The sequence below is a fragment of the Lutra lutra genome, chromosome 6 (genome assembly GCF_902655055.1).
Source record: "Lutra lutra chromosome 6, mLutLut1.2, whole genome shotgun sequence".
Lineage (NCBI taxonomy): Eukaryota > Metazoa > Chordata > Mammalia > Carnivora > Mustelidae > Lutra > Lutra lutra.
Window position 1 is genome coordinate 135,079,958 of NC_062283.1, and position 19,570 is coordinate 135,099,527.

Genomic DNA, 19,570 nt, shown 5'->3' on the forward strand with positions numbered 1-19,570 from the left:
ATTAATTATTTTCACATAAAATAAAAATTATTTTCACATAAAAAATTAAAAACATTTTTTAAAGCTTTTATTTATTTGTCGCAGAGAGAGAGAGCACAAGCAGGGGGAGCGGCAGGCAGAGGGAGAAGCAGGCTTCCCACTGAGCAAGGAGCCCGATGTGGGGCTCGATCCCAGGACCTTGCGATCATGACCTGAGCCAAAGCCGAAGGCAAACGCTTAACCCACTGAGCCACCCAGGCGTCCCCGTATAAAGAATTTTAGGTTATTTCTCCAAATATTTCAAAGACATTGTTTGAAGGAGAACTTGAAAAGATTAAAGTGACTTTTTTGAAGATGATCCTAGTCACCAATAATTTGGCCAATTTAACACACTGTTCAAAATGAGGGTTTGTGTGGCTGAATTCAGCTGGTTAGTGTGTGTGTATAAACACAGATGACACTCAGTGTGAGTTTACTCCCTTTGTAGTCTTTCCCCTGAGGGGGCCGGGGATGAAAAGCCAAGCACTGGGGCTATTCTGTCCTTGTGATTCTGACCACTCCCCTCAAATGAATGCCGTTTGCCTCCTTTGCTGTTTGAACCGTTAGCACAGAGTTCCCAAAGACACCCCCCCACCCCGAGGGAGTTGTCAATTCCACGTTCTGTGTCCCTACGAATTTCACTCCATTTTTTACACTAGTGCCTCAAACACAACAGCTACAGATAATAATACCAAGTAAACATGTTGTTCTTAAATTTATCTTTCAATTTAATTGTGCTTTCAGAGAAACTTGATACAGTTCAGGCGGAAGACACATGGCGGCGATCAAGCCAAAGTAACGCAATAATCACATGGGGAGGAGACACTGTTCCAGAACTGCTGAGAATCACAGCCATGCACACGTGTGTCCATGCACATGTACACGGTCGTGGCGTGAATAATTCTTCCTGTGTGAGCACCTGCCTTATCCTCGAATTAGCTAGACATATGTCTTTCTACCATTAATACTTCTTATACGCGATGTAGCGACACTTTAATTAGGCAAATTTTATTCCTTTATCAAAGTATTTGTTTCCAGATCAGTGGATGTGAAATATTAATTTATCGAGTTTTTCTTTTCTTTATGCATATTCACTTTGTTTGGCAGGACTGTGACACCTTTGGAATGGAATTTTTAAAAGGCAGCTGTGCAAATTTGATAGGTAATCGCTAACAAAAGAATGGTTTTGATTATTCCCATAATGAACCATTATCATTAGCTTCTTTCAGCAAGCTTACAAATACAAATATGCCCATACATAGTACATGTGTAATAAATGTGTGTACATTTTAATTTTAATGCTAATTCATATTTTTATACAGACTCAATACACGTTACTATTCAAGGTTGATTAAGTACAAGAGGGATGAAATGCAGCCAATAAAACAAGATTAGAAAGAGATTAGAAACAAATTTTAATCAGAAAATCACCACCTCAAATCCTTTAAGGAAATAGGCAGACATAAATAATAAAGAGAACCATTTAGAAACTTCCTGACAAGCAGTCCCGGGCTGGAATTCTGGAGGGTGGCTTTCTGGTCACTCCTCTAACGCTAGCTTTTTCTAGTGACCTTTAGTCATTGTTTGCTAGATCTTTCAGAAGCTGGGAACATACTAGGTGATCAGTAAGTGCCTCTGAATTTCATTAATCCCAGGAGAAAGCATCTCAGCTCTTTGTTTTCTTTACAGGATGATGTTTGAGGCCATTTGGAGGAGGTCCTGGGACCAATTTGAAAAAGACCCAAGTCTCCCGGCTCTGAGCTTTGGAGACTTTGGATATTCTGGATCAAGGCTAGATTCTATGGACTTGTGAAAAGACTGGAAATATTTTCTCTTTCTAGTGTACAAACCTTCATGTTAAAGATACTGTTACATAATGTATACCTTGTCATAAGCTTCTCTGCGAGTTACCACTAAGCTGTTTTTGTACCCTTTGAGCTTCCGGGGGGTGTCCCAGAAGGAATGAGATTTGCTCTGTTTTTTATTACCAGGGAATTGTCCCCTCAAGGGTCACTCTGCCTGCATTTGCCCTTGGGAACTTGCAAGGGTACCCCTGTCCTTCAGGACTTCTACTTGCTTTGTTTGGAAATGCCCTTTGGGACTGATGCCTGCTGCTCCATCACCCTGTGAAGACGAAGGAGCATCAGCTGTATAAACACGCCAGCACTTTGGAGAGGACTCTGTTTCTTATTTTGTGATTGTTTTCTATAGCTGCTGTACCAAATCACCGCAAGTCAGTCGTTTAAAAAGACACAAACCTGTTCTGACATTTCTGTCGGTCTAGCAATCCAACACGAGCTCCGTTGGGCTAAAATTAAAGTGTTGGCAGGTGTTCCCTTCTGGAGGGTCTAGGGGCAATCCATTTTCTTGCCTTTTCGAGCTTCTAAAGGCAGCCCACATTCCTGGGCTCCTGGCTCCCTCCCTGTATCGTCCAAGCCAGCAATGCTGCATCTGTCTGAAAAGGACAGGGGAAGCAGAATTCTGTGCATTCGGAAATGTTGGAGGTGAGCCAGCTCTTTGTAAAGTTACCAGGCTACGGGGAAGCCCTCCCCTTCGAGGTGGACTGCTTTTAAAGTGGGGGTGGCATGTGTGTTTAGAAACAATAGCCCTTTCACCAATGGCTCCCCAAGACCTGGTAGACTGACATGGTTCATGGACTCAGGAGGGATAGAAGGAGACCTGTCAGGTACCAAGTCTGCTGCTGCTCATGTGTTGTACCTGAAAGAGTGTTTCTTCTCAGCTGAGCTGCCTGTAAATAACAGACACTCGTTCTTTGGGATACCAGTCAGGGGCTTTCTATGGGAATGCACACTGTCATCAGCTCAGTTCTGCCTCTTCTGCTCCCCACCCCATTTTGAATTATTATTAAACAGCACTCTTATTCCTAAAAGGTACCCTAAAATGTCATTGGAAAGAAATCTTTGAAAGTGCATTCGCATTTGTATTTGTAACGTGTAGTAAGGCACCCTTGATTAGAACCTTACTGAATGACCCTATTTGGGCCTAAATTTCATCCTTGGCCTCGCCCTAAAGGCTTCCTGTGAAAATTGATAAACAGATGTTAGAGGGCCTGAGGAACCTGCTTAAGAGAACAGACTGTTTTGAAATACTTGAGGAACACCAATTTAGAAAAAAGAAATTATGCCAATCGAGAGGCTTTTATTTCATAAAGCAGATGCAATTAGATATTTTTCAATATATTGACAGGGTAGTTTTGCGGCTCATCCCCTTGGGAATAATTGTAATGAGTGTGCTTGAAGATATTCTATAGTTTCACCTTGTTAGCCCCAGTTGCTAGGATTTTGCCGTATTTAGTCATTTTTAGGGGGAATGTTTTCGGCGAAGTTTTTTGCTTTTTTGCTTACACTGTGGACTGTTCTCCTGAGCAGAGAATGCTGCTGAGTGTGCCAAAAGATTACAAGAGACTTCAGCAGGAAGACACTATTTACGATCATTTGAAATTCTCCATCCCTGGGAAATTCTCAAATCAGGCTTATGGAGGCAATCCAATTTGGCTAACTGCTAATTGGAGAAAGCAAAAACTTACTGGCGGGGCTGGCATGTGGACTTCCCTTGTCCTGGGTTCCCACCTTGCCTTAGCAGCAACACGCACCCCCCCCCCCCCCCCCGGGCCCTGGGTAATGCTCCTCACAGGGCCCTTCTACCAGGTGCAGCGCCCAAACAGTGCTCTCGTGAGGCCCTGTCAGCCTTGGTGGCAATCAGTGAGGGTTCTTGCTGGCACATGAAAGGTGCCAAGTCTAAGATCAGATGTGATTATGATGGTTCACATGCCTTTGCTTTCTCATCCACAAGTAAGGACCCTAAAGTCTTAGATGTTTCCTGTATGGCGGTGAGGTTAGTAGGGAAAGAGAGTGTTTTCATCAACTGAGGGCTTCTGTGAGGTGATTTCAGGATGAGTAGGGGACAGACTTGGAACTGGGGATGTATGCCTCTGGGTCTGTAGGTCTCTTTTTCTCTCTGATCCCTTGGGACTCTCATTCCTGTTTGTGTATTTGTAATCAGAATTCCTTGCCTTCCAAAATGGTGTCATTTCAGCATTTTTGGTCCAGCAGAAACTTCACCATTGCTTAAAGTTTTTTTTTTTTTTTTTTTCTTTTCCCCTCTTTGCAGTTAGAACGATTTCACAAAGCCGTATGGTGCCACCAAGCCTCCAGGAGGAACACAGAGATTTCATGATGAAAAAGGAATGACTTATTCAAGAGAGACCTGGTAGGGCTAAGGTAATGAGCTGAGCATTTCTCTAGAGGTCTGCTGCTTATTTGGTGACAACAGGAAACATTTTTCTAAACAAGGAGGTTTAAAACCTCCAGTGGAAGTAAGCTACTAAGTTATAGGATTTTTACTTCTATGTTGCTCAGTCAGCAGTGGCTGTGGCTGGTTTTTTTGTTTTTTTTTTGTTTTTTTTTTTCAGTGCAGTGAAACCTATTTCCAAAACATCCTCCCAGTCCAGGCCTTTTGATTTAGGCCCCTGTGGGGAGGCTCCAAGGTTTAAAGCAATTCTCAAACTTATTCAGGAAGCGGAACTATTGGAAATCACAGACCCTTTTTTTCTGAGTGTGATGAAGAAATGTTGGCTTACTGGGCCAAAAATAACCAATGAGAAAAGTCAGTATAAGTCAAATAGAATCTTGGAATAAACTCTGAGATACACATTGTTGGAAACTGCAGCAAAATTTAAGAAAAATGTAGAACATAAAAGATGATTACTGATAAATTTCTATTCATTGTTTTAGAAAAATTCCTCTCGTTGCCTAGGAAAAGGCTGCCATTTATCAGTTTTATTGGTGGAATACTCAGGCTGACTTTTGGAAACACCCGTGTTCCAATGAGGCATAATTTCACAGTTACTGTTATAACATGGTACGAGCTACGCAGTGCTCTAGAAAGAGTTCCCATAGAATTGATGATGGCATGTGATTATGACCTCGAATGTAGTATTCAGAGCTTGCTGACAGTTGAGGCACAAGGAAATCTAATGCTACATTCATTATGTTTGATTTCATTCATGGCTTGAGGGAGAAGGGATTGGCATCTAGACCCGAGACCCTCTCGCCAGAGTCGCTGCATGGTGAGGGAGAAGCTGGTCTGTCAGCGTGTGCCGGTGTCACGCCTACTCCATGCTGAGAGAACGGCATCATTGCTAGTTGAAACGGGAGAGATGATCACTAAGGCTCTAGCCTGAGAAGCAATATATACCGACACCAGAGGGGAAAGGGCTATTTATTTAGAAAAGTTCACCATCAAGTCACTGGACAGGAGAAACAACTCATGGAGAAAATCAACACTTATTACAATCAAAAGGGAACCCATTGTAATTCGCTGATTTCTCTAGGCACGCTCAATGTGATGTTGAACAAAACTCCCTCAAACACTCAAACATCTTCTACCGGATAAGTAGCCATGATTGGAAAAATCCGTCTTTGTGTTGCTGTCGACACACCTCTTTCCAGGGTTTTCGGAATTATATTTAAGCATGATACAGTGTATCTGATGTTAGCACACACCCAATTTAGCATTAATTTCTCTGGATGGAAATAGAAGCCGGATGTTTACATTAGTAAACATACAACAGCACTATGCATTTGATCATTTCTGAGCAGACTGATTTTTTTTTTTTTTTCATCTCAAAGAGGGACTTCTGAGACTTTGTATTCATTTGTGAAGCATCAGCAGCTTTCAGTACAGAGGCCACACAAGTTTCCTAATCTTATTTAATTTCTCCACTGGTCTGACTCTGATTAGAGGTTCAAATAAAATTGTGACTCTTCTATGCCTTGATTATGTTAAAATAGTTCTGTCTCTCTCCCGACACAGCAGCAATTGCATGAAAATTAATTGTTACAAAGTTGTAGCACAAGAGCTAGTATTCTTTGAGGTGGCTCTATGACTAGATTTCCAGATGGCTGAGTTTTTTTTTTTTTTTTAATATATTCAACCTCACTTCATAAAAACATTTTCACAAGGGTACAGAAATCCAGCGGAGAAGCGTTATCTTTCCAAGTGCGCTCATACGCACGTGAACAGCTTCGATTTGGGGAGCCAGCAGGGGGCGTGTAAAACAAAACCGAGTTTAAAAAAAAAAAAAAAGGTTGCACATAGAGTAATTTTAATCCATTCCATGTTTAAATACCACGATAAATTTAATTTTCACAATAAATTAAATAGCCATATTCAGTTTACAAAATAGAATTACTTAGTGTGAAACCAGTATTTACAACAATATACATTATGTACATGACATTTCTCTTTGTTGACATAGAACATGGAAGTAAAAGGACTTTAACTTTCCAAAGTGTGATTGACATGCTACAAGTGACACCATGGTCTATACGAGAAAACAATAGTGCAAAATCACCACAGGAACTTTGGGACAATGTCAATTTTATGAGATATGACATTCTTTCAAATAATAAGAAAACAGTATTTTCTGTTTTCACGGCACCGATTCAGTGACTGGATTAAAGAGCCAGCTTTCCCTTAGAAAAGAATGCATAACTGGGTCCTCTACTTCCCGAAGCTTCACAGCCATTGGTACGTTTTCACACATAATCTTTTGGCTTAACTCTAAGAAAATGGCAGGTGACAAATTCTGACTCAAAGGAAGACTAAGCTTTTTGAGAAGAGCTGAAGTCACTTTCCCCCAATACCACCACCTCTTCTTTTTGTAAATAGCTTAAAAGATGCAACTACTCGGACAGCAAATTAATTTTTGTAACTTTTCAATAGAAAAAGAATTGATCTTATATTTGGTCACACACTGTGTATGTACAGGTATACATGGAAAAAACGACTTGGATAGTTGTGTCTAAGAAAAGTGCATATTTTAATCTAGAGGAGACATTGTGTGTCTCCAGCCACAACACATAGTGTTATAGGACTTACTATTTTAGGGCCAGTTCAATGTCCTCCCAGTGATCTGGTAAAATTTTTGATTGAAAGGGTGAAAAAATTTGCGCAATTTGGTAATGACAGAGGGGTCCACCTCTGGATGAATGCGCCCCTTGCTGCCCGCCAGGCACTTATTAAAGATAATGTTAAATCGCAAACAGTAAAACCCTCTGGTGGCATTAAAGTATAAATTATATTGACTTATCCTCGGGGGAAGGTTTAGGAACTTCTCCACGAGCTGAAGTTCTGGCAGAGGTTCCGTGATGAGGCGATCTCCATCGACGATGTGAAATTGCTCAATCGGAAAGTACTTTAGCCAGCGTTCCAGATGTTTGGTGTAGATGCTTGTTCTCACGGCCTTGTACTTTGTGTTCACTTCGCAGGTATTGGGGTCTATTGCCAGCTTCTCGAACTTGTAGTAAGTTTTATTCTTCCTCTCCTTCCCCTCTAGCACCTGAGTGTAATCAGAAATAGCTCTTGTGGTCGGCTCCCTGACAATGATCAACAACTTGATGGATGAGTTCATTTTGTAAATCCTTTCCGGAACCTCCTCCGTGATAAAATATGCTGGGCTCTTTTCAATGGTGATTTGCTGTGGGTAGGAAAAAGGCATCTTTTTCCTGTACCACTCAATGCCCTTGGCATAATTCTCATCATTGTCAAAAAAGTGGATTTCTTGAGAGGCTTTGACCACAGCTGGATGGAGGTTCAGCATCTCCAGCAGGGCCCTGGTGCCTCCTTTCCTCACCCCAATGATAATGGCCTTGGGGAGCTGCTGGACCAGGTCATGAAGGCGAACCTGATCCTTGGAAGCGTTGCTCTTCCGGAATTCGTGCAGCAGGCCACGCTTAAACTGCAGGGCTCGGAGAGGGAATTCCGCCTGGCTGCGGGCTCCGAATCGGCCTTCGATGGGGCAAATGGGCTGTAGCCTGAAAGCAACAGACAGAAGCTTTTAGAAGCTCATGGTGACTAACGTATCATTTTTCTGCTTCCCTAGTTGGGGTAAGACTTTCAATGCATAAATAAAACCACTGGTTCCCAGCCTGCTGCAATCCATAATGAACATATGTTTGGGAAATTTTATTTTAAGCAATCCTGTATTAAATGGAGCACACATAATTGATGGGATTATTTTTATTAGTGCTCCTTAAAATTTTTATTCGTCAAGTACTTAATTGACTACAGCATGTACTTATGTTCGCAGTACAGGACAGGCATGTGACACTAGTCATACTAATAGCCTTTTAACAGCTCAGCAGTTAACATCATTTAGGAAACGTGAAAGGTAGAAGAGGAGCATCTTGAGCTGAAGAGGGCGAAGGCTGGCTAGGAGGCCACGTGTCTTTTGCGTTCCGTAGGGTATGACTTCCTTGCAACTATGCAGCACTCATGTGGCTCTTAGAAATCTGAGATCTAATCTAATAGAGGTCCTGGTCTCAGCCTGTGGCTAGTTGTATCGTCAACCTTCAAAAATCCAATCTTGAGACTTGCTGAACTTTGCGTTCTATGAGAATTCCTGCCATGGGCCTTGGGGACAGCTAGGTAAATGCTGTATTTCTTCTGCCTCTCTCTTTCTGTCTAAAGGGGTTGGGATTATGGTTTGACTTTGCTGAATGTGAGAACAAATCCATTGCCATCCCCAAGTGCCGTCTCTCACCTCCCATGCCTGACCAGAGATCAACCAGACCTTGGCAGAGCCAGACGCTGTGGGTCCTCCCTGCCAAGCCCAAGGATATCAGGGACTCAAGCGTAGGAAGGAGGGAATGCAGTGGATGGAGCCAGAAAGGAGGATTTCCACGTCAGCGTTGCCCGAAATAATGAGCAACCACCACTGCTTTTTTCAGAGAGAAAGGCATGATAACAATCGTAATGATATTAGATTGAGTTACGGCTTGATTTGGCATGGCCGATATCTAGGGTTGGCATATGGTGTTTCCTTTTGGGTAACAGTCTGGAACCTAGCTGAAATTCATTATAACTTCCCCAAGTTTATCTGAAAAGGCATTTCAGCTTTCTTGCTAAAGGGTATAAGATTAGTCAAAATGCTACTAAGCCAATCCTCCAGCTGAAGCTTCTAGCTAATGAGGCTGTCTCTTGCTTTTCTCGAGAGACCTACTGTACCATTCTCATCTTCTGTAATGTTTATAATTAAAGGGAGAAGAGGAAAACTTCGTCATGCCACAGCATTCTACGGAACTGAGGGAAAGGAGTTTGCCCATCTGTCTAGACGTCTATCTATCATAAGGCTTATGGAAAACTATAATTTATATATTATTTGTGGTGTTTGTTTTTTATGATTTTAGAAACAATTCATGCTCATTGTAAAAAACATGAAAATATGGAATCGTATAAAGATGGGAATCACATTTAATATTTTAGGTTAACATGAATTTTGTTTTTATAAATTTGTTAATAAGATAAATATGCTAGAGCTCTACATGGAAGATATAAAAGTAGCAACACATACATAGTCAAAAATATTTTTAAAATTGTGACATGGGGATATGACAAATTCATCTTTTAGCTCTTCTTGGGTAGTTGAGAATTAAGCCCCAGTTCCCTACAGCATCCACTGGATATAAAGGATGGACTTCTCTCCAATGCATCTAGAATGATGTTAGTACCATCCTTGGGAGAATTGAGGAAGTAGTCAAATCCTTTTCTCCAAGGACTTAATTCTCTTGCAGAACTCTGCAAGAGAGGCTGAAATAGACCGTTTCTGTCCTATTAGGGCAGGAAAGACTTTCTCTACTTCTAGAAAGGGCCGTTCCTTCTTTCCTTCCTTCCTCTTTCTACCTTCCACTTTGGGAGCTCAAATCCTGCAGTTTTTTGCTTTTTTGACTTCCTAACTCACCATAGGAGAAAATACATTATTACCATTTCCTGAAGAGTAGATTCTGAGCATGGGCCTCAGATATGAAAAAAAACATGGGATCTTAGGACAGGAAGGGAGAGCTCAGCCCCTCACCCAGAGAGCAGGTCTTCAGTTACTAAAGGATAGGGCTAAGGAAGTGTGTGTTGATTTCAGACGTAATTTTGTCCATACTCTCAAATGAGAGGTTTTGGGAAAGCCCCAAACCCATCCCATTAGAGAGAAGAGACACCAAGTTAAAAATGAAAATAATCGGGGCACCTGGGTGGCTCAGTGGGTTAAGTCTCTGCCTTTGGCTCAGGTCATGGTCTCAGGGTCCTGGGATCGAGCCCCACATCGGGCTCTCTGCTCAGCGGGGAGCCTGCTTCCCCCTCTCCCTCTGCCTGCCTCTCTGTTTACTTGTGATCTCTGTCAAATAAATAAATAAAATCTTAAAAAAAAATAAAAAGAATCTTCAACTGAATAACTACTGTGCTAATCATTGATCCAATGATCAATTACTCAATAAAAAGGAAATGACTGGAAGCTAACTAAGCGTAGGGGATGAACTTGACATAAAAGTTCCATTAGGGATATAGGACAGTAGTGCCCACCTCAAGGCTTTTCACTAATAATCAAGTACCACTTTAGAGAACTACTTAAAGTCAGTGACAAGCTCTGGATTATACCATTTCCCATACTTAGCAACCGGTGAGTGGGAAGTTCACTTAGGAATTTTGAGTTGAAAAGCATCAGACAGATTCACTTTACCAGTCAAACCTAACACTGGCTGAAGGAAAATAAAACCACTGCAATATTATTTGTTAAATAACCTAGTGATAAGATCTATAGATTAGAAAAGGAAAACTGTAAGGAAAATATTTTCATTGTAAGTGTGGCTGGATTTTCATGGAAAATGGGAGTTGAATTCATAGAGAACATACTTCTGTCTTTCCAGTGCAATAATTCATTTTAAAGGGCAAAGAAGGGAGCTTCGCATTTCAGAAATTAACTTTTCTGTCTCTTCCAATCATACCGAATGTGAGACAGTCCAGAGGTACTCAGTGGGAGGGCAGCTGTTATTTGCCTGGCCTTCTGCAAGTCTAGTACCTCTCAACGGTTTGCTCATTTACAGTCAAGTGCTAGTTCTGTAAATTTCCTTTCCCTGGATTTTCCATTGTTCTCTGGGCAATTACCCTGAGTGGCAGCCTCCTCATCTGGTACTTTCAGCTCCTGGAAACCAGACCTAATTTACATAGTTAAAACTCCCCAAGCCTGCAGCCATCTTTCCAAGGCAATGGATTCCAAACTTGATGAGCTCCTTTCCAGGCTCATACATAATCTTAACGCTCATGGTAGCACATTAATTGCTCCCTCATAAACTGCAAAATGAAGATAAATAGCTACAACATCACAATTTTGCGATGGCTAGAGGTCAACAACCAGATGCATACAGACCACACTGAGCTCTAATAAATGACATTTTTACTGTATACGGCTTTATCCCTTCTCTGAAAACAAATGTCAAGGCACACAGAATACAAATGGATCTTGACGAACACCTTGGTTTGAGCAACTTGGAGCCCTTTCTCTTAAAGGCTCAATAAATCAAAATCAATACTGCAGGAAAGCCTGTTTCTTGGGAATTTTGAGAGAAGAAAACAAATGGATAGATTTAAGATTATGTCCTAAGGAAGTTTAAATCAAGAGACACTTGAAGTCACACGGGCATACATATGTGTTGATTACCTACCTATCCAAGCTCCCAACTCTGGCGACTAGATACAGCAGACTCCCAACCGCAAGGCTTCCCAGCACGAGCAGCTTCTGTCTGAGCCACGCCTGCTGTTTGAATAGCATGGCCCTCCATCAACCTTCAGGACTTCTGCAGCCTGACAGACAGGAAGAGAAGGGGACTCATCAACAATTGTCTCTAATAGGTTCTGTGGTTTGTCACAAAGCCATGGAGGGGGAACAGAGGCGATTAAGTGAGGTGTCATAGAGAAAAGATCCCATTCTGACCTTGACAATGTTCAATTATACGTATTTACCCAAACTTGTCTTCCTTTTTTCTGGGCCATTGGTATAAGATCAAATGCTAAACTAGGGGGAAGTTACTAACTAGAAAGAACCTGCTGGGCAATTGTCAAAGTGAACTAATGCTTATATTATACTATATATTTACTTGCATGATTTTTTGTTTTGTTCTAACTGTAAAGGGGGTGAGATCAAAAGCTAGTTCTTTACTCTCCGAGGTCATCAGTGATGACTATCAGGACCTCAGATGTCGGAGGACAGTGGCTCCAAGTAACCTGATGTTGCCCTTTGCCCCCTCTGCTCAGTCCGAGATTGGACTGACTGATTCTGGAAACAGGCGCAGACTAGATTCCCCTGCTGTGTGACCCCCTGCTGGCTCTCAATGAATTCACACAGACTTGGTGATATGGGTTTCACTCTTCTATCATGACAAAAGCTTACCGGGAAGCTTTGTACTCTTATTCCTGAAGTAAGGCTGGCTGAGGAGTGTAAAGCTTTACTAGTTCTATTATTAAATTTGGGGGAAAAAAATGCAAGCTTCCAATTCAGTCTTTCTTATTACAAAGTAAATCCAATCCCCCTTTCAAGATAAGATTGTTTGTTTCTTATTGAAACTCAAAATAGTAACCTGAGAAGAGGGACTCCAGCAGTGGGCCATGGGTAGAAATTATTTTCTTGCAATGGTATTTCCATGTTTGCTATGTGGAAAGGGATATACTAGGATTGATTGGCTGGTCTATTCATCCACTCATCAGGAGATTACCGACCACCAAGAACATTTCCAGCGATTCTATTAGATTTATGAAGGATTCCAAAAAAGATCCTGAAAGAGTTTTAGCCCTTGAAAAACTAATTATAGGAGCAGAAATCGCAAAACAACCAGAGAACACAACCTAATTCATGATATTATATACATTATTGTTGAGGAACGAAAATAAAGAAATGGTTGGGGAGGTGAGTTCCATGGGAATGCTTTTTCTGTGGAATATAGTGCATGATCTGGTGAGGAGAGTTTAAGAAGAATCCCAAAGGAGAGAGGTCAGAGAAGCATTTATCCAACAGTCAGCAAATATTTATGGAATGTGCCTTATGTGCTAGATTCTCTACTGGGTGCTAAAGAGATAGATGGTGGCCAACATGGGAGTCTATGGTCTAGTGGAGAAGACGGATATTAAACCAGTAAGCATCAGATTCACATATGCTTACAAGTTATACTACCAGAGGAAAATTATAGGAAGTAATGAGAAAGAATAATAGGAGGAAGTGATTCAGTCTTTCCTGAAGAAGTGACACCTTGTCTGACAGCTGAGGATGAGAAACAAGGAGGGCGGACGAGGGCACAGTGGGTCTCAGGCAGAGGAACCGGCGTGCACAAAAATGCCGAGGGGGAAGAAGGCTTGGCTAGTTTGAGAATCTCAGGAAGATGGTCACTGGACACAGGAATTGAGGGGGACAGAGGAAGGGCCAGGAGCCAAAGCAGAGAGGAGGTGATAGAAAGGGTCTTTGCAGACACTGGGTGAGCCTGTTGGTTTTGACCGAGCACATCCTGTGTTGTGTGTAGGTAAAATGGGGAAGAGAAGGAAAAGAGGTATTTCAGGAAATTCTCACAGAAAACCCTATGAGTATATTAAGGAGGGCACATATTGCATGGAGCACTGGGTGTTATATACAAACAATGAATCATGGAACACTACATCAAAAACCAATGATATACTGTACGGTGTCTAGCATAACATAATGATGATGATGATGATAATGATGATAAAAAGAAAACTCGATGAAGTTATTTCCACTTTATGAACAGGTAAAGTGAAGCTCAGGCAGTTTTCTCTAACTTGCCCGTGATCACACAACTGGCAGAGGTAATGCAAAGGCAAAGGCAGTAACTTGCGCTGTGTGACTCAGGGCTGCCCTGAAGAGTCAATTTTGTGTCTCAAGGTTAATGTCTAATGTTGAAGTTGGCAGTTGGAGCCACAGGCCATTAGCTGGGGGGCTCCGATCCCTGTTGAAATGCAAATACTGCAGCAATAGGGCTGAGAAAAGAAAACTGCTCAAGTCCCCTAGTCATGGTTTCCTCCAGTAGCTCTGTGATCGTCTGTGGGGCTGCTTCGATGTCCAGGGCCTCTCTTTCCCTATCTATAAAGTGGGGACAGGCTCTGACCTCCCCACTCTGTAGGCCCACAGTGAAAGTGAAGCAAGGCTTCTACCAGGAACATCACTGGACACAAATTTATTGCTATGATACTAACATAAGGGATTATATGTCATCTTTTGTTAGTGTGAATGAATTTCACATGTACTCATGGTCAGAGAACAAAGAGCTATTATGTAGTTGAAGAAGGCCAGCTACCAATGGGACAGATGAGAAGAGCAGAGGTAAATGTGCTTGTCCCGTGGCCTTAGGGAGGGTCAGCAGCCCCATACAGAGAAGCAACTCAGAGGAAGGCTGGCGAAGCCACTTGGCCTCCTCCAGTACCGGAACGGAGTGCCCACACTCTCCTGCTTCACACTCTGCAGCACGTTCCCCGGCTCACTGGCACTCTGGTAGGTCTTCAGCTACAGGTCACCCAGTGTCTAAGGCTGGGGCTACCTCCCAATTCCCGGAGGCAGGGCCTCTGGGCTGACAGCCCAGTGTGGTCATCTCCAACCGCCTCTGCATTCCTGTGGTGGGGGTCTGGGCAGCCACAGCTGCAGTGAGCCCTCCATTGCTGTAGGTGCTGGATGAGTGTGAGCGGCTGCCTTCGTCTGTGGGTATCATGACATCTCCCAGCAATGGGCTAGCCGTGCTTGCTGGATCAGAAGTACCAGAAGGCTAACTGAAGGGTGGTGAGCCTGGAATCGCTCTGCTTTGCTGCATAGGCTCCGGGGTCTCTATGGTAGAGCAGAAACTTCAGAAAAAGCACACCTGCCACCACCTTCAGAGATTCCAACTGGATGGGTCTGAATTAATCTTGCATCATGTTTTACCCTTTTTTTTTTTTTTTTTTTTTTTACAGTGGAGTGAATGACACACAAACCTTAGTCATAGTCATTTTCTACCTTTTTTTTTTTTTCCTCTTGAGTCACCGGAGTTTAGGAAACTCTTTCTCCTTAATTTCTTCTTGTCTTGTCTTAGGGAGAAACTTAATGTCTCCCTTATTTCTTAACATTTGGGGATGTTCTCTTTGTGCATTTCCTATGGCTGGTATAGTCTCATTATTCTTCTCATACAGGTTGTTCTTCCCTCATCTATTTTTTGGTTATTTGCTGGATCAAGTCCAATCTCTTCTTGAAAGCACAGGCCCCTCCCTCTGAGGGCCCAGCTTGGATGGTCAGCCTCCTTCCTGCTTGTCACTCCCCAACACCAGCCTCTGTGGCCTTCCGGTCAGCTGCTTAACTACTTCTCACACCTCTTTGCTCTGATCTCTATGTTTCCATCAGTTTCCTCATGGGCCCAGAATGGCTTTCCTCCATTTCCTCCTTCGAGACTTCCAGATCCTGTTAATAACTTCCTGGAGAGGGTGATCCTGGTGGATGGGCAATTTGGGGAGAAATCCCAATATACTGTCCATAGTGGGTGGGAGTGGGTCAGGTCCGCTGTGTAGATAATTACAGAAATGAAGGGTGATTGCTGGGCTTAGGGATAACACTGGGGAGACATCTGCATGTGGGGGGGAATGACTAGGGCTATGAAGGCTATGGGGGAAGGAGCCCAAGATTTACAAGAATATCACAACAAGCTATTGAACCTTCTACCGAGATGCACATGCCATCTGGTAAACAGTAGGTTATGAAACCTTACTGAATATGACTCCACTATTTTTTCCGCCACCCAGGAGGATCTTTCACTGTCAAAAGCACCAATACTCCACCTACAGACCCTCCCATTATGGTAAGTCCAGCTGTCACCGTGGAGGATTTGCTCTATGCGGTAAGCTCCTACCTCCAGTCTAGCTTCCGTTGGATGCCTTAAATAGGCTCACTGCGGTATCTCCAAACATTTGTTTACATCCCCTCTTCTCCTTATGACAGGCCCATGGCACCCTCCAAAGCATCCTCTTGTCAGCTGAGGATGTTGAGGAGAATGACAGTTTTCATTCAAAAGCTCAGCTAATGTGAACTAGTCCTCTGTGGTGAGGTGCAAAGTCCACTGAATTGGGAGTCAAAGACCCTGAGTAACATCTTGGTTTAGTTTTATAATGGAAACTCTCCAAATTTTGGTATCCTCATCTGTGCAACGAAGATAATAATGTCTATCTCACAGGATTATTATGACTTAAGCCTTGAGTAAGACAATGTGGGATAGAACTTTATGAATATTTGGGTACTTTACAAAAATGAAGCATGACAAATATCACCAGGAAGCTGAAATATTTGTTCTTGCAGAGCATTTTCAAGAGGAAGAGAATAAAATAAATGTATTCCCACTAACAATATAATTAGATTGTGAAAAATAGAAACCTTTTTTAATATAAAGAACTTAAAAAAAAAGATTTATTTATTTATTTATTTGACAGACAGAGATCACAAGTAGGCAGAGAGGCAGGCAGAGAGAGGGAGTCAGGCTCCCTGCTGAGCAGAGAGCCCGATGCGGGGCTCGATCCCAGGACCCTGGGATCATGACCTGAGCCAAAGGCAGAGGCTTAACCCACTGAGCCACCCAGGCACCCCAATTTAAAGAACTTTTAATGGAAACTACTGTTAACTATTAGAATCCTAACACTATATTCTCTCTTCAAAGCGAGATGGCAAAGCTTGGCAAAGCAAAGAGTTACCAAAAACAAAGACAAAAACTCAACACTTACTGCGTTAGGTGGAAATCACTTGGAATTTTTCAGAAATGAAGAGTCCAAGATAATAGTTTCTAGTAAGTGTGTCTAGGGCACAGGAAGTAAAATCTCATTCTGTTTTGTAGTCAGTCTCAGACTATATACTAAGAGAACGTATCCTAGCAGCCCCTGAATAAACCCTGCTCGGGGAAGACCAAAGGTGCTTGGTTGATCTAACATGCAAGATGCCTCTTTGGTTTCCCAGATCATCATGAAGTGCCTCAGCATCTGCCAGGGCGGGGTCTGAAAAGCTGGGAGTTGTTGGTCTTGGTCAGAGCATACAAACCAAAGAGAAGTCACACCATCCACGGTTTACCAAAAATTGTGCTAAACTGGGGAGAAAGTTAACCTCTTTTTCAACCCCCAAGTTCCTTCCCTTTAGCTATGCCAGCTTTAATGGATATCTTAATAATCTTTCATCGCAGAAAGCATACTGGTAATAGGCAATTTATATAAAATTAAAGTTTTTTAAAAGTTTATTATTTCCTTTTATGAATAAAATAAAGGTTAAAGACCTACAGTGACATTTAAGCCCTCCTTCATCTCCAGTTTTTTTCATCTGGTGTGCCAAGAACAGTACAATTACAGTTTCCCTAGATTACTAAAGCTTTAATAGACACCGTATCTTAGCTGAACAAAGCAGAGTATCTAAATAACAGAGTATGTGGCCAGAAACGACACATTGTATAGACATCTGGCTGTTTCTTAAAAGCAGCACTAAGCAAAGAGAGAAATGATTCCCAAGCTGAAACAAAGAAATAAGGGAACTCAAAAATAATAATAATAAAGATACGTTCAAGTGCTGCTCAAAAGCTTGTAGACATGGTTACCACAAGCCCCTGGTAGCAGTAAAAACAGCAACAGAAACAATAGCAGTGAAGTTCATTAAAAACGACTGAACTCCCGTAGCAGAATTATTCTGAGGAAATCATAACTGTCTGTTGAGTATTAGCTCACGTAGGAGAAGCCTTATGAAGTGGACAGGAACTACACTTACTGAGCAGTATGCTGTTACTTTCTTTCACATTTATCATCTCATGTTACACGATGTGACCGTTTAGTATGATCTATTTTAGTTTTTCTGATAGAAACCGAAGAGCAGAGAGGTGAGCAGGTCATTTACCCAAGGGCATGTGGCTGGTAACTGCAGAAGGAGAATTTAAATTCACAATTAGCTGATGCCAAAGCATGTGGCCCCTTGATGGCAATGCCACTCGTGGAGCTTTGGATGCTCCCCTGGGAGACTCTTAATAAATACTTGTTTACTGATTGATGAGAGCCGACAAAACCACTTAGTGCCACCCAGATTACCTGCCACCGAACCTTGAAGGAGGAGATGGGGAGTTGAGAGAAAGTAAAAGAGGAAAAGAATTCCCATGGCAGGGGGCAGGCGTCAGGGACATTTTTGGATATTTTGAACCGGGAAAAACGAAGGGAAAATATTCATAAGTGATGATAATGAAGATGAAAATGAAAGGTGCTGTTCCTATGGGAAAATAACGTTTTTAAAACCTTACAAAGTGTTTTTCATATTCACCATATGATTTCTTTTACTTTGGCTTCTTCTATTGTTTTTGGTTGCTACGTTCCTTATGACATTTTTTTTTAAATTTCTTTACAGACTTTTCAGATTTTTTTTTCTTGGATTAAGGGAGAAATGAGGTAATTTGTCAAGATAATGTCCCTGATTGATTATTTGTCTATTTTAGAATGTTTATTTATTTGTATATTTATTCCCAGTATAGTTAACATACAGTGTTATATTTGTTTCAGGTGTACAATATAGTGATTCAACAGTTCCTTTCTCAGTGCTCATGATGATAAGTGTAATCTTAATCACCTTTTTTATCCATTTCCCTCCACTGCCCACCTTCCCTCTGGTAACCATAACTTTATTCTGTATATTTAAGAAGCAATTTTTTGGTTGCCTCTTTCTTTTGTTTCTTAAATCCCACGTACGAGTGAAATCACATGGTATTTGTCTTTCTCCGAATGATGTTTTTCACTTAGCGTTACACTTTCTAGCTCCATCCACATCCTTGTAAATGGCACTATTCATTCATTTTGTGGCTGAGTAATTTTCCATTGTGTGTATATATATATGCCACCTCTTCTTTACTCATCTGTCTACCAATGGACATTGCGGTTGTTTCCATATCTTAGCTATTGTAAATAATGTTGCAATAAACATAGGAGTGCATCTATCTTTCTAAATTAGTATTTTCATTTTTGGGGGGTAAATACCCTATAGTGGAATTATTGGATCATACGGTACTTCTATGTTTAATTTTTTGAGGAACCTCCATGAAGATTTTACACAGTGAAGGAAACCATCAATGAAACAAGAATCCAACTTCTCCCACTGAGTGGGAGATGATATTTGCAAGTAATATATCCAATAAGGGGTTAATATCCCAAATAGATAAAGACCTTATACAAGTCAACACCAAAACCCCCAAATAATCCAATTAAAAAGTGGAAAGAATACATGAACAGACATTTTTTCCAAAGAAGACATCCAGATGGCCAACAGACACATGAAAAGATGCTCAATATCACTCATCATCAGGGAAAAGCAAATCAAAAGGACCACGAAATATCATCTCACACTTGTCAGAATGGCTAAAGTCAAAATCACAAGAAACAATAAGTGTGGGCAAGGATGTGAAGGAAAAGGAACCTTCATGCTTTACTGGTGGGAACACAATCTGAGGCAGTCACTGTGGAAAAGGTATGGAGGTTCCTCACCACACCATTAAACCAACCAGATCATGGGAACCTCACCTCTCCTCTCCGTAATTTAAGAACTGACTTTCCTTTTGATAAATTTTATAGCAGATTATCAAAATAACATTGCTTTTTACTGCTGCTTGATTCAGATGCTTAAGTCTGATCTCCATAAGATCGTGGTTAAATCTGTTAGTGACCTCTTATTATCACCTCATAC

General features: G+C 41.7%; 1 protein-coding gene across 3 annotated transcripts in view; it reads right to left on the reverse strand.

Annotated features, from left to right (window-relative positions):
- Positions 1-756: 756 nt before the first annotated feature.
- The window catches only part of HS3ST5 (heparan sulfate-glucosamine 3-sulfotransferase 5), a 150,363-nt gene continuing 131,549 nt past the window's right edge, over positions 757-19,570 (reverse strand). For all 3 annotated transcript variants that reach the window (XM_047734486.1, XM_047734487.1, XM_047734485.1), the window contains exons 3-4: positions 11,532-11,670; positions 757-7,856 (exon numbers count right to left, since the gene is read on the reverse strand). In XM_047734486.1, coding sequence (XP_047590442.1) covers positions 6,926-7,856; positions 11,532-11,638 — 1,038 coding nt within the window. In that variant the 5' untranslated portion in view covers positions 11,639-11,670 and the 3' untranslated portion in view covers positions 757-6,925. The remainder of the gene's footprint in view (positions 7,857-11,531; positions 11,671-19,570) is intronic.